Source organism: Primulina tabacum, chromosome 11 (assembly GCF_025594145.1).
Source record: "Primulina tabacum isolate GXHZ01 chromosome 11, ASM2559414v2, whole genome shotgun sequence".
NCBI classification, from domain to species: domain Eukaryota; kingdom Viridiplantae; phylum Streptophyta; class Magnoliopsida; order Lamiales; family Gesneriaceae; genus Primulina; species Primulina tabacum.
Window position 1 is genome coordinate 8,624,160 of NC_134560.1, and position 15,289 is coordinate 8,639,448.

At 33.1% G+C, this 15,289-nt stretch overlaps 2 protein-coding genes across 2 annotated transcripts; both read left to right on the top strand.

The window, feature by feature from the left end:
- Window positions 1-6,561: 6,561 nt before the first annotated feature.
- Window positions 6,562-7,617, top strand: LOC142519049 (zinc-finger homeodomain protein 4-like). Its single transcript, XM_075621942.1, has one exon. It carries the CDS (start codon window positions 6,591-6,593, stop codon window positions 7,416-7,418), a length of 828 nt encoding a protein of 275 aa, XP_075478057.1. The 5' UTR covers window positions 6,562-6,590; the 3' UTR covers window positions 7,419-7,617.
- A 1,126-nt stretch (window positions 7,618-8,743) lies between these two features.
- Window positions 8,744-15,206, top strand: LOC142517943 (uncharacterized). The gene is made up of 8 exons (XM_075620472.1): window positions 8,744-8,938; window positions 9,876-9,944; window positions 10,570-10,695; window positions 12,891-12,973; window positions 13,066-13,141; window positions 13,681-13,866; window positions 13,981-14,109; window positions 14,716-15,206. The coding sequence occupies exons 1-8, from the start codon at window positions 8,858-8,860 to the stop codon at window positions 14,878-14,880; spliced, it is 915 nt and encodes a 304-aa protein (XP_075476587.1). The 5' UTR covers window positions 8,744-8,857; the 3' UTR covers window positions 14,881-15,206.
- Window positions 15,207-15,289: the final 83 nt, after the last annotated feature.

Here is a 15,289-nt window from a genome sequence, read left to right on the forward strand (position 1 = left end):
TTATAGGCTCCAACAATGATATATACGTTAGACACAATAATATGACCGTTTGGAAAATTTATGTACTGTTTCTGAAATTGCAACAGTCAAATTCGCCTTGCTGGACATTTTCCCGAGTGGTCAACTCTGTCAACTGGTCTTTAGCTGGTCTGGTTCAGTTTCAGCTAGTTCAGTTCAACTGGTCTTCAGCTGGTCTGGTTCAGTTTCAATTCAGTTGGTCAGCTGAAATCAGCCTAGCTGATTTCAGTTTGTGCAGAACCAGTAGCTTCATCGTCATTTATCAGCATCTTAAGCTTCGATTCAAACTTTGACTTCTGATGATTTGTAGATCATCGTCTTATATTTCCAATGCATACTGAATCGCTTCATTCTAATAACCGAGCTGAGAGATATGACCAAATTACCGCAACTGCTCATACCCAACTGATTGTTGTTTTCACGCAATCAATTCTGTAATTCAGCGATCAGTTAGACATCGATAACATCCGATTTTGCCCAACTGACCTGAGATATGGCTTGTTCCAAATTGAGTTTTCTAATTAATTGAGTTGGCGGATTGTCATTTGAATCATCTAGTTGAGAGATATCTTCAAAATACCGAAACTTGTCAGAAATTCTGTTTGTGCAGAATTCCGTTTCAACTTGCTTCTTGTTTTAATAACTTCACACTTGAGAGAATATATTAGAAACACAATAACAAATTTTGTTAACATCAAAATAAAGATTGTGAACATGAAATGTTCCAACATCAAAGCTCAACTGAAATATCACATAAAGTTTTCCGTACTATTAGTCTCTGATTATCAACGGAATGTCAGGAATCTGCAAGCACTACTCAGTGTACTATTGTCAGAATGGATAGTGATGTGATCAATGGCTACTTCCTTTGGAATGGATATCAGATTTGATCTTACCAAACATTGGATCAAAAACTATAAATAGAAGAATATATTAGTCTCTCTTGCTCCCTCACTTGCTTACACTTCCAATACTCTCGTGCATTTGTGAAAAGTTCAAAGCATATTTTTCAAAGCTTTCAAGAGCTCAACTGATAAGGGAAATCACACGCTAATCCGTTCATTCATATAATTGATAGTCTTATTTGTACTTAGCATTTCATTTAAGCTATGCAATACTTTAATCTGAGAGTAAATATATTGTTCACTTTTGTTAAGAGAAGTTATTAAAAGTTCTAGTTAGGTTGTGTGGCAAGTCCTGCTGAAATAGGCAGCTGCAATATTTGTAATTGTCAAAGTACTTTAGTACAATCCTTCTGCAAGAAATAAGGAGTGACGTAGGAGTGTTGAATTCTTCGAACATATAGAAACAAACACATGTCATTTATATTTTAGTCAGCCTATATTTAATTATTCATTTGATAGCCTAGTCGATTATATTCAAATCATTTTCAGTGTTCGACCCATTCAGTGGGCCTCTTTCCGCACAGTAACATGTTGCATGTTTATTGGATACTCTCAACTAACAAGAATTACATTTCATTGTAGCTAACTCAACTGAAATTTTTTCATAATTTACTTAGATAATTTATTCGTCTCTCTATAAATTAATCTTCGATCATAACATTAACTTTATCACAACCATAAAAAAAGTAATGATAATTTTCTATTTATCATAACCACGTATTATATAATTTGAAAATTTATAAAGAATTTTCCAATTGATATGTAGATATGTGTATTTCTGTTATATGATTTTAACATTCATTATTTAAAAAAAAAAAACCGATAAATTGACAGTATAAGTAACCATTCTAATCATGTCCTGAACAATGCCTCAAACTTTTTATTTTTAAGAACAACTCCTAAATTTCAAATCAATAAAATAAAAACAGTTAGAAAAACGAGACAAAAAGAGTCGGCCTAATCCATAATAGAATATAGATATATTGAAATTTGTCAACAAAATATTCCATTACGAATTTTTAATACCAAATTTTTAAATAAAAAAATTAAATTATAATTTTTAAATTTGATTGTCTAAACAACATGTGACTACAAAATCAAATTAAAGTAGACGATATATAGTCAAATTTATTTTTATAGCTAGATCTAAATACAAGATTATGAATATTAAAATCATTTCATTTTAGAAAATTTTGTATTATATAGTATAATAAATATTGCTTTTGGTATTGATCTGAAACTATTTGAATAAAATATTATATTATTACATTTAAAACATTTTTTTAGCCCCATAAGATATAGGTCTTGAGGCCGCCATCTCACGTGCCTTACCTCAATTACGGGTATTGCCTTACAAATGAGACAATTCGACTCATCCATATTGTACCTTACGCATAATAAGTTAACAAAAATTTGTGTGACACAGTTTCACATATCGTATTTTGTGAGACAGATCTCTTATTTGGTTCATCTATAAAAAAAATATTACTTTTTATTGTGAATATCGATAGGATTGACCCGTCTCACATATAAATATTCGTAAGACCGTCTCACAAAAAATTTATTCTAATAAATTACCCCTTCTGTGTATAATTAGATAAAAGAGTTTTTTTGGTCCAGCGACCTGTCCAATTTTTTGTGTTTGTCCACTTGTTTTCAAAGTTTGTTTTGTTAATCTCACTTTTAATTTTTGATTTCCTACAATTGATGACATGGAACCAGAGAATTTTTATTTTGGATCGAAAAATTCTGGAATGGCATAGGAGATTCCTAACTTGTCTTGTGTCATTTCAACAATTCGATCAAAATCGTTGAAAATTAAAATTTATTGTACCAAAACCAAATTTTGAAAATTTATTCGAGCAAAACTCAAAATTGAACAAGTTAATGGAACAAAAAAACTATTTTCCAATGTGATAACATTTAATACAAAAGAATTTAATCTATTTAGAATTTTAATAAAATGTAATATGTGTGTATATATGTGTTGGGAAGCAATGATACAGTGATCGAATTAGCATGAAGATTATGTTATTGTACGATTTAAAAGATTGTACTGTTATTATTAGTTATAATTTTTGGCAAAACAACGAGACGTTAATCCTACATATCGTGTTCAAAAAGATACTAATATATATATATATATATATATGCATGTATATGTCATATTGTGTGCATCTATGTAATAAAGGGAAATAATGGTCTTTGACAAAGATATTGTACGATTACAGATGACTCTACTGTAAATAAATTAAATTTCTTGTTTTATATACTATATAATTTCCATCAATATGTGCTATTATGCATTTATTCCACAACTGACAAATGTTTATCCTTGGCAAGAGCAGGACAAATTAAGTGTACGGACATAAATTCAAATAAATATTTGCTTTTATTATAATTTACTGTTTTTTTTATAAATTATGAAATTTAAGTGGGGACAAATAATAATTTCAGGAAATTAATTGAAAAACCTCATCAGCACAAAGAATTCAAGAAATGATCAGTGGATTGAGGGCTTCTTCTCCCATACACCGGAGACCACAGGTATACTTGGAATTTGGGGGAGAATCGGAGGATGCGAGATCATATATAATAGGACCACTCGGTATATTTCAATGGCGGAATTCACGAAAAGTTATACTTGTTTTTTTAAAAAAAACTTGTCTACTCGATCTGCCATTAAATGCAGCCTACATTTGAGTGAAATTCAATCCAAGAAATAATTTAATATTATATCCACATAATTGTTATATCGGAAAATACGTAAATGGTAAATAATTTATTTTTAATGACGCTGTTTTTGAATGATTAGTCTGGTCGAACAGGGCCGAAGACCATCTTCATCTCGATGGAATGAAATCATCTGTTCCATTTTAATTCTCATTATTTAACAAATAAATTTTTACATGATCGAAATTATTATACTGGTAGGCTGGCGGCCTCCTAGACGGCGTCTAAGCGATTTTTCTATTTTACCTAAATATATAATTTTTCTTGTTCACCTACATATTTATCTAATTATTCATATAGTATTTCATGTTCGCAATTTTGTTGTTAACAAAACTTGTTATTTTGTTACTGATAAATTTACCTAAGTGCACAGAGCTGAGATCAGTTACGAGCTGTCAAAATCGCAAACTGAAGACGTCAAACTGATCGCACAAAATGAACCAGTCGAACTGAAATGTCAACGAATAGTTCAACTGATTGTCCAGCTGATAGGTGATTTAGCAGGAGAACTTCAGAAGCTCGGCCAACTGATAAAGAGTTCAACTGATGAAGAGCCAAGCTGACCAGTTCAACTGAAAGAGTGAAATCAGTTCAACTGACGAGACAACTGATTTCACCAGCCCAACTGAAGATCGGTTCAGATGAGTAGTTTAGAGCATCAGTTAAAACCAATCAGTTGCAGATCAAAACAAGGTTATCGAAGTGGATTAAAGCTCAGCACAAGGGTACAAATCAAAGGACAAATTATAAACTTTGCTGCAGAGCTTAAAGCCAAGAACGATTTCAAACTGCAACGAACATATTTGATGAATCTTGGTGTATGGTCACATTGTCTCTATAAATACAAGTAACAGAACAACAAGAGTGTGTGAAGAAGAAGGTCACTCTAAAAGTCTTATTAGCTTACAAGAAGTAATCAGCCCAGTTGTGAGGGAAAACTTCAATTTGTTATCAGCTTAGTATAGAAGCTCTTTTCTCTCAGTGTGTGAGAACACCTTCCCGGTATATTCATTGTTCAATTCTCACACACACTATCACTCACATATATCAGAGAGCAGAGCTTAAAAAATCAGTTGAGTGAGTCTTGCACAAAGACATAAAACTTGTATGTGTAGTCTTTGACACATAGACGTTAAACAAGTGTTGGCTGGAAGATGCTGCCTTCAGTCTAGGCTAGGAGTTCAGTTAGGCAGTGGAGTAAGTCCTAAGTAGAGTTCGTTTGTACAAGGTGTTGTATAAATCAAAGTCTTCTAGTGTATCCTACCCAAGGAGGTAGAAGGAGTGATGTAGGAGCAGTTGAAATCTCCGAACATCCATAAACATATCTTGTGTTATTTCTGTTTAACTGTTTTTTTTGTTCTTAACTGATTTGATTAGTTCACCTGATATCAGTTCAGTTTTATCCATAACTGAACTGATATAAGTCATAATTGATCTCATGTAATTTTCAATTATTCAATTGAACAAGTTATAAAATTGATTAATTTTCTTAACGAAAGATCATTTCGAGTATTTTTCGCTTGGTTTAAAACAAAACTCGATCTAATTAATCGGTGTTTACATTCTTAGAACACGAGCTATTGCAGCTCATTGAGAATATTTTGTTTGATGCACCCTCAAAGGTGCCCGAACCGATCCCGTCATATATATAAATATATATATAAGCAAAATGAATATTTGTTCATAATATTTTGAAATATTGATTGTCGTTTTGATTTATTTTTCATTTATTTTTTCTTGGATGTATTTTAATGTGTCACATGAGCTTTATTTGCATATATAACATGAATCATGTAAGAGTGAAGCAACGACAAATAAACAATATTCGTGGGATTTATTGATTTCGGCAAAAAAGGACCAAAAACAAAAATCTAAGTGATTAGATAAACCAAACTTTGACAAATTTCAATACTAAAATCCAAAACATGTCAACTTATCATAACAAAATCCTAACTTTTCCCAACATGTATTGATAAATATCAAATAATATACTAAGAATAGCATCATCAATGTGGAAATTTCTCCCCTCATATGTGCAATCCAGTGAAAAGTATAATCCTGACATATATCGATAAATATAAACTTTTAATACAATGTTTTAAAAATAACATCTCATTTTAATTTCTAATCTTTTTTTAGTCGAAGAGGATATTGTTATAGTTCAGTCTCGAAATTGAGATCGAGACCTATTTGTAACAAAAATCTCTCTCCCAACTAAAAAACAAAGAATAATAAGATATACCATTATTATATGTAGTTGCATTATACTAACTTAAATTATAGTATACTATAAATGCATGTCTGAAATACTTTAATAACGCGTGAAAAATTTATTAGTAATAATAAATATTGTTTCAAAAACGTGTGTCCAGGAGTCCAGTATTTAAGTATAAAATTTATATCACCAACCAAAAAAATTAGGCACATGCTAATTAAGACATCGTACATAGGAAACTTAAAATAATCTTATTTGGGAAAAACTAAAATAGAACAACACACTTCAATTTCTTTAATTTTATGTTTATCGTTTTTTACTAAATAAGTTAGATTTAAACGTACCACTTCTACTTGATGAAGATTTTTGTGGAATCAAACGTTTGTCTTATATATATATATATACTTCTCAACCTTTTAAAGCCCCTTCAGTACCATTTGTCGTAAGCTCAAACCAACCAGCAAAACCCTATCCCATTACTGTATACCCTTATTCATCAGTACTCCACGTTTTATATGTTTATTTTCTTAATCCCATAATGCTTCAGACAAGTTTTTAAATTTGTTTTCTCAGATGATCTTATGTATGTTTTAGACCTTAATATATATATATATATATATTTATAAATTTCCATTAATCTTTTCTGTTCCTTCTCTTTTGTCCACCTACCAAGAAACAGAGGCAATACATAAAAAGAGATACTAGCAAAGAGCAAGAAAATGGCTCAAGTCCCAAATCAAGAAGATGAAATGCCAGTTCCACTTAACACTCGCATGATACATCATATTCCCACATCCCACAATCACAATATAGTAATCCCAGCTTATTCTTGCCCTCAAATTATCCATTCAGATAACCCAATCATGGCATCCACTTTTGATCACAACTTCAAGAAAATGGTAACTATCAAGTACAAAGAATGTATGAAAAACCATGCCATAGGCGTGGGAGGAAATGCAACTGATGGATGTGGAGAATTCTTGCCCGATGGAGAAGAAGGCACTATTGAAGCTCTCTCTTGTTCAGCTTGCCAGTGTCACAGAAACTTCCACAGAAAAGAAATTGATGCAGATGATCAACCCTCTTCCGAAAATTGTCACTGCCAAGAGAATGAGTATAATCCAAAAATTGGCAGAAATGTGCTCTTCGTGGGGCATCAGAATCTGGAATTCTTGGACAGAAATGAGTTGGAGTATCAAGCTGGAACACTGATTCCCTCGAGAAATTTGGCACGGGTACCGCATCTAATGGGAGGTGCTGTCATCCCTTCAGAGTTGGATGAGCAGGAGGAGCCCTGTGGGGTGGCGGCGGCCAGGCCAAATCAAGTGGTGAAGAAGAGGTTCAGAACAAAGTTTACCCAAGAACAGAAGGAGAAACTGCAAGATTTTGCGGAGAAAGTTGGGTGGAAAATACAGAAGCTGGAAGAATCTGCCGTTCAAAGCTTCTGCCAAGAAGTCGGAGTGAATAGAAGAGTACTAAGGGTTTGGATGCTCAACAACAAGCATAGTTTTGCCAAGAAGAATAATCAACCCAATGATCAAAACTAAACCAAGTTCCGGAGACCAATTAATTCATTAGTATTTAGTTCATCATATAAGCATAACAAGTTTAGAGCGAGTTTCTTCCGACTTGTGCCCATCTTTTTCTTTTTTAAGTTTTCTCTACTTATTTTTCATATTTTATCATGTTTATCAACTTATATTTGGAATTTTGTTTGAAATTACCTTAGCCTTTTGAAGTGTGTAAAACTTGCGTTTCTTGAAATGCTGCAGGTGCCTTTCGGAATAAGCTTATTTGGACCAACTCCCTTTGGGGTACTGTGAAATCAGTGTAAAAGACCTTAAAAAATACAAGTAAAAACGACAAAGATATCCTGAAAATAGTTGCATTTTAAAAATTCTATTTTATTTTATATAGTTTTGATTTTTTTTAAGTGAATTGGACGGGCGAGTGTTCGTTCATGGATATCCAATAATGACTTGTTTATCAAAATGCAAATTAATACAAGGATTTTAAGGTTTTATGAAAGAAAAAAGAGAGGTACATTATTGTCCATCTTGAACGTGTTTAATAACCCTCAAAATGGACAAAAACAGAAGCGAAAAGGGGATTAAAACATGTCCCCATTATTCAAATTGAGCCATAAAATCTAATAGAATGAAGAAGGAAAAAAAAATTTAATTTTCAAATGAGATATCTTCGATAAAAACTTCAAACATTAAAAGGACGAGAATCTGTGCTTGAGAAGTTTTATTTTGGAATAAGATAAGAAGTGTAAAATTACTAATAAGCAATATAATATTTTTTGGTTAAAACAGAAGAAAATGAGTATCATTGTGATTTTAACACAAGCTTCTTAATGGTAAACGAATCGACCTGGTTTGCGAATTTTTCGAGTTGGTTCGATGAATATGTTGATTCATATTCGAATTTATAGAACTCGAGCCGAATTGGAACATGTTCGAATTTTTTCGAGTCGAACTCGAGTCAAAATGATTTTATTCGGATATTTCACGAGTCTTTATATTTTATTATTATAATATAATAATTATATTATATATATATATATATTTCGATTTTTTTGATATTTCGAGCTTTTGAAGCTTCATTTTCGAATTTTGCTATCCAAATAATAGTTCAAATAGCTTACGAATAGATTCGAAGATTTCGACCTGAACTCATATTTCATTTCGAGCCGAACTCGAACCAAAATATTTTTAAAAAAATTGAGCTTTTAATAGAGATTGAACTCGAATATACTTGATTCGAGCTTTAAATTTTAATAATTTAATAATATTTGATTTGATTTGATTCGTTGCCTATTTAATATTTATATATATATATTATATTCTTTAATTAATTATATGTGTGCTCCTACGGTCAAATAGAGGAAATATAGAAAACCGTACAAAATACCGAATTGCAGATTAGGGTTTCTACTCTTCTCGCAACCGATCGAATTATTGTCTCTGAGATTGATTATAAAATGGAAAACATTGAAGGGGAAGAGGTTAATTTTCAAGAACTTGTTTCCAATCTCTCCACTTACAAACAACAGCTTCAACAGGTACTCTTTCATGCTCATGTTCGTTGAATGGAAACATTGAAATTTGTGTGATTCGATTTGTGTTGGGTTGTGCTACCTGGAATAATCGATGGCAGAGCTTTTATTTGGGCACGTAACTTTGCAAGTTCGTATATTTTTTATTTTTTTTGCTGAGTGTGCTTGGTGAGGTTTGGGTGAGGCAGAGGAGTTTTGATTTCTTTGTTCTTCAGGACGTGGATGGAGAGGGAAAACGTCCTATACTAAAAGAGAAATGTAAAATTGGAGGATAAGATATATCTTTCTATGTGACTTTCAAGAATTTAAGTGGCGACCTGACTTGCAAATTTGATCATCACAGAGATGATGAGTGCGCAGTTGGTTTTTTTTAATGACCAACATAGGTTGCTATCTGCTTGGTAATTAACTAAACATGGTTTCTGTGAGGTTTTTGCCGAATTACGCCGATTACTTGCTGTTTTATTCAGTTTTGCTTAGACTCTTCTCATAAAAACCGTTCTATGTACACGTGTCATATGCATATTTTAGGAAAAAGGTCTTTACAATGTCTATATGCAACTAATTCAATGACTATTCATGATACACAGATGAAAATTTTGCTACTTACTTACTGATCACTGATTTGATTCGTTCTTGTAAATCTCTAAAATGGTATATCAAAAATCTATTAATGGTTACATAGAGTTAAAATTTTTGGGAGGAGTAACAAAAGAATTGGTGTTTTTTTGTGTATTTTCTTTGTTTTTATGTTTTGGTAGTTGGTCAGAATGGGTGTACAGCTCCACCTTGTATTTTGTAGTTTTTTTAAAAATTCTAACTTTGTAGCAAAGGAATCCTATTATTTTCAATTCCTTGTGTTCCGATCAATTTTTTTTTTAGTTTTAATTAAAGTTGGAAATTAAATGAATTCTTTAACTATGTTTCCTGTTATTTGAATCAGGTTCGACAACTATTGGATGATCATCCAAAAAACTCTGAATATGTGGATATGGAAAGGGAACTTGTGGAGGTTATCTCCTTTTAATCGTTTACATTACTATTCTTTTTTTCCCGGTTCTCCCATTAAGATAACCACTTTTACTCCCAAATGCCTTTTCTTTGGCATGCACATTGGTTTCTCTCAGCTTCTACTGACACTTGGTTCTTAGAATTGATCTCAGACTAACATATGTGTGATCAGAAGTCAATAATGATTCCATTGTATGTTTAAAACTCTGATGAGATTTCCTTCCCTTTTTGTGAAATTTAATATCAATACATCTTGCTCTTTCTCAAATATTACTGTTGCTCGAACAAGCAGTTTCAAGGAACTACCTCTGACTGAGAAGAGATCTTTATACCCTTTGGTTAGTTAAGGTGAGGATATCTTGTCTTGTTAAGCGAAGCACGCTGATGAGACGTGTCGGATTTGAAAAACTTATGGTCTGAGAGACATTATAAAGGTTCCCATCACTCGTGTCTTGATCCTATTGCAGGTGTGCTATGTTTGGTGATGGCCAGCTTGCATCTATCTCGTGATTTTCAGATGTCACTCGGATTTGAAGTTCAAAGTTTCTGTTTTTTAGTTTATTTTGCCCAAAGTAATTGTTAGTTTGTTGGTTTTTGTTTGGACTTGGCTCATTTTGTGGCTGCAGGTGATTGAGTTGACGGAGGAACTTTTGGCAACTGCAAAACAAAGTGATAGTAATTCTGGAGTTGACACTGGGATCAGCACTGAACCATCTTCTGCTTCGCATTTTTCTGGGAGCTCATCTGATCTGGTATGTTATACTTTAATTTTTTTCAGAGATTGCTTTTGTTTTTTCGGTGTTGAAATAGATTTTTACTTCAGTTTGACTTTGTAGTTGGTACTATTAGAAAGTAACGGTTTACTCCATCTGGATATATTCATGGCATTAATATGCAATTTAGAGTTGAGCGTGAATTTCCTGGAATAACTGAAGGAATAGAGTGAGATTCCGGTTGTTTTGGATAAACTAGTACTTTTAATTTGATGTGTCTTCGACCTTGAATTTTGATTTAGAAATAAAGTCCATCCCTAAGCAACACTTTGCCATTGCCTGCACCATATTTTCTGGCATTGAAATAAATAACCCCGCATGCTTGGCACCAAATGATTCACCTGTAGTTATTAAGACAGTGATTGTTTTTATTTTTTAATTTTTGGAAAACATTTTTGGGGAAATTTATGAGAAATGTTTTTGGAAGATAAAAACTTATGTTTAGTATTATTTTCTTAGAAGATGGTTTTTGTGTTGCATATCAAATTATGTTTATTTTGTTTGATTAATATTACATAATATTTGAATTGATGCTGGATGGTTGTGAGAACAAGATATTTTTTTTTTTAATTTCAAAATATAGTATTTGCAATGAAATGTTATATTTGATAGAGTATGTTTGGAATTTGTGTGAAGTTGCATTGAATATATTGATGATGATGTGGAAGCGTTGAAGTTGATAAAATTGATATTTGGGGAAAGGATTGAAAATGATGTAATGATGATTGATATTTTTTTGGAGAATTGGTAACGAGTTTTAGAAACTAAACTCAAACAATGTAAATTGTTCAAGGTGCACATGTGCTTTAAAGCAAGTTCAAAAGCTCAATGCATGGTTTCATCTTACAAAGCGTACTAGGACATGGTGTTCTAGAATCTAGATGCATGGATAAAAATTCTGTCACATATTCTCTAACTGCGCTTCATAAACTAATGAACACTAATAAAAGGGGTATTTTATTTTTTTATCTTGGTCAACTCATTTGTTAAGAAAATGACCTCCTCAAGTGTATTTGAGTCAAATACACTCGTGGAGGTCATTTTCTTAAAAAAAGAGTTAACCGATGTTATTTAACTAATTTCCCGAATGATAAAAATAGTTATTAGCATATAAGTAATGACTTGATACTGTATATTTATTTCACATTGTTTTCATACTTATGTCCTTGAAGCTTGCATTGAAATTTTAAGGTGCACTTAGGTGCATTCTCCCCTATAGTAGGGGTTCCTTAAGGCCGTGCCTCGCTGTGCTTTAGAGGATAGGCCTATGTTTATTGGGCTTTTAACGATGTTCAAACCAATGATAAAAATAGTTATTAGCATACAAGTAATGACTTGATACTGTATATTTATTTCACATTGTTTTCATACTTATGTCCTTGAAGCTTGCATTGAGATTTTAAGGTGCACTTAGGTGCATTCTCCCCTATAGGGGTTCCTTAAGGCCGTGCCTCGCTGTGCTTTAGAGGATAGGCCTATGTTTATTGGGCTTTTAACGATGTTCAAACCAATTGAATAGAAGAACGTCACACCCTATGTTCCATGAGTAGCCATGATTCGAATGAGAAAACTCTTGAATATGATTCTGTCAGAGAGGGAAAGAGGGGAGTGTTGAGTTGCCACAGCAGTGCTTTAACTTCCGGACAGGACATTCTTTAGGTCTAAGCCAGAGATCTGACCAAACTTCAAATCGTATTATTTTTCTGCTAGGGGGCCAGGGAGCAGTTGGTTGTGATGATGGTGATTACAGTGATGAATCATGAACATTCATCTGGTTGTGATCGCAAATTGCAATTGTTATGGTGACTGGGATCAATTTGCAATAGGATGCTGAACCTGAAATTGGATTGAAATTTTTCTCTGCTTTGTTGGTTTTTATATTAATTCATTGTATTAATATGCTGTGTATTTTCTTAAATCGGCGGTCTTGTGTGCCATTGTTTATTGTTTGTTTTTAGTGGTTGTTTTATACCTTGTAGCAGCTAAGTGGTGCAGTCTTCCCATTTTGTATCCCCACTTTTCATATCTAACTTCTACTGAGTTGTGTCTTGCTAATTTCCAACTGTTCTTTTTGGGTTATTTTTCATTTGCTTTTCCCTCCCACTCGAATTTGGTCATGATTGTACCTTCTATGCTTGGCTAGTGAAACTAATTTTGTTCATTCTGCGCTCCAGAAACCAGGATCAAGAACTGAAATTGTTCATAAGTTTCCTGTTGGCACCAAAGTTCAAGCCGTTTGGAGCGAAGATGGAGAATGGTATCTGAATCAAAATATATTATATGCTACTACAATTGAATTTCTTTGTTTGTGTTCGCTTTTCTGTGGTTTATTGTTGGAATGATATTCAGGTATGATGGAACTATTGAAGGTCATACTGTGAATGGGTATTATATTTGCTATGAAGGCTGGGGTAATAAGGAAGAGGTATGATTTAACTGCCACAATCTTGGGAATTAGCTCTTCTGATGTGAGCCAAACAATTTGATTTTTTGTTGTATTTAAATTCCATATCCCATGTTACCTCATTTTGTTTGGTATTGCCATGATTAATCATTGACTAGGTCGTTTTTCTCATACATGTTTATTTTAGTTCATAACCAGCTTTCGAAGTGTAGGTTTACTGTAAAGATTAACTATCTTAATAATGTATCAAATGATTTTTTTCTTTTAAAAACATTGATTATGTTAGTTTTCCCTTTGATTTGATGTTTTGATACTCTTTGGCTGTAATGCATGTGTATGATTTTCAAATTTTGTTTACCTTCTTCACGATTTCAACAAGTTGAACTAACTAGAATATTTTGAGACAATTTGATGGCCCAGAAATTGTCATCGGTGCCAAAGGAACAAACTTCAATCTTTGATTTCGTTCTTTCAGTTCTTTTGTTTGCGATCTCATAAGTTGTACTGAAATATTTTTTAGAACAGTTGATTTGAGTTGGTTTTATAATCGGTGATTCCAGGTTGATCCTGATAATGTTAGATCAATTCAAGAAGACACGGCAGACCCGTTGCTTGAAGCTGAAAAGGTAGCCGTGGCTACAAAGGAAGCCCTTAAACGGAAAATTGCTCAAGCTGCCGCCAAAGACTTCCAGTCCTGGACTGTGCCTGAAAAACTTCAAATCAATATTAATGATCCTGAAGATGTGGTATGTTCAGAATTATCGCTTAACATTTTTGTGATCAATAAGTTCATATTTCAGCTACAGCTTATCTAGAGTTCTGGGCTTTGACTTTTTACCTAACAACCTTGCTAATAACAGAAAGCAGCAAAGCGAAAAAAGATACATGCTTTCAAGTCCAAGATGCGGTTGGAAGAGAAAGAGGTTACACAGAATAAGAGACAGAATGCCTGGCAGCAGTTCCAGACAACTAAAGGCCGGGCCAAGAAGGTACCCTTGCAAGCAATTCTTGGGCAATAACGATAGCATTTGCATGGCTCCATCTGGAATTGACTTGATAACTTGCTACATGCTAGCAGTCTCTGTCCTTGCTTGCTAAATGAAATTCCCTATTTATGTTGTCCACTTGCATTGCTCCTCTTTTCACCCACAGACCCTAACACTCAAAATTTACCCGTAGACACAGGAGATTAAATGTTGGAAAATTTAGTCACCTATATTGTATTTGATCCATCAACCTACTTCAATAGCAGTTTGAAAGAAGCTTCAGCATGTCTTATTACTGTTATTTCTTGATTTTTTTTATAATCCAAATGTTGAATAGCTTTCTTTTCGTATTCCAAATTGTCCAATTTTTCTCAGCTCGTCTTTTTTGCTCAGATTTCCATTTCCATTATCCTTTGTTTTCCCTAAAACCTTCCTCTGATGTCTAAATGTCAAAGCATTAAGTGAGACCTAATGTATGAGAAGCTTACATATTTTGGTGTACAACTTAAAAACGGATATTGATTTCTCCTTCCTATTTGTCGTTCTTCTCTTTGTTCATGACATTCTTTGATTTGTCTTTGATTTCATCTGTTTTGAGTTATTACTCAGGTTGGATTTTTCTCTGGTCGAAAGCGAGAGAGCATATTCAAATCTCCAGATGATCATTTTGGGAAAGTTGGTGTAACCGGAAGTGGGAAGGGCTTGACTGATTTTCAGAAAAGGGAAAAACACCTGCATCTAAAGGGAGCAAATATGGAAACTGCAGACGAGTAGGTATCAAAAATCGGTTTCGGGTTTTTTTCCTGTTATGTTCAAATGTGTAAGAAGTATTACTTAGAACGGCCAATATGTGATACAATTTACCAGCTGTGGGAACATTTAAAAGACCCTGGGTCTCGATTACTGGAATTTATTTCTCCAAACAGCTGGTGCTCTGTTTTACATTGTTTTCTACGAAATGCCGATTGGCAGTTTGAGCGACGAGGTTAGGTTTCATGGAATTTCAGATGTTTTAGCATTAGAATACCCAAATTATGTAATAGTTTGCCTGATCTTTCATATTTATGTATTGGGTGAGAAATATGTTGTTAATAGTTCAATGTTGTGTTCCAATTCGGGGTTTAGCTTCTAATTTACGAAAGTCTTTTTTTTTTCTATTGAACTATCTAGATACAAATATATT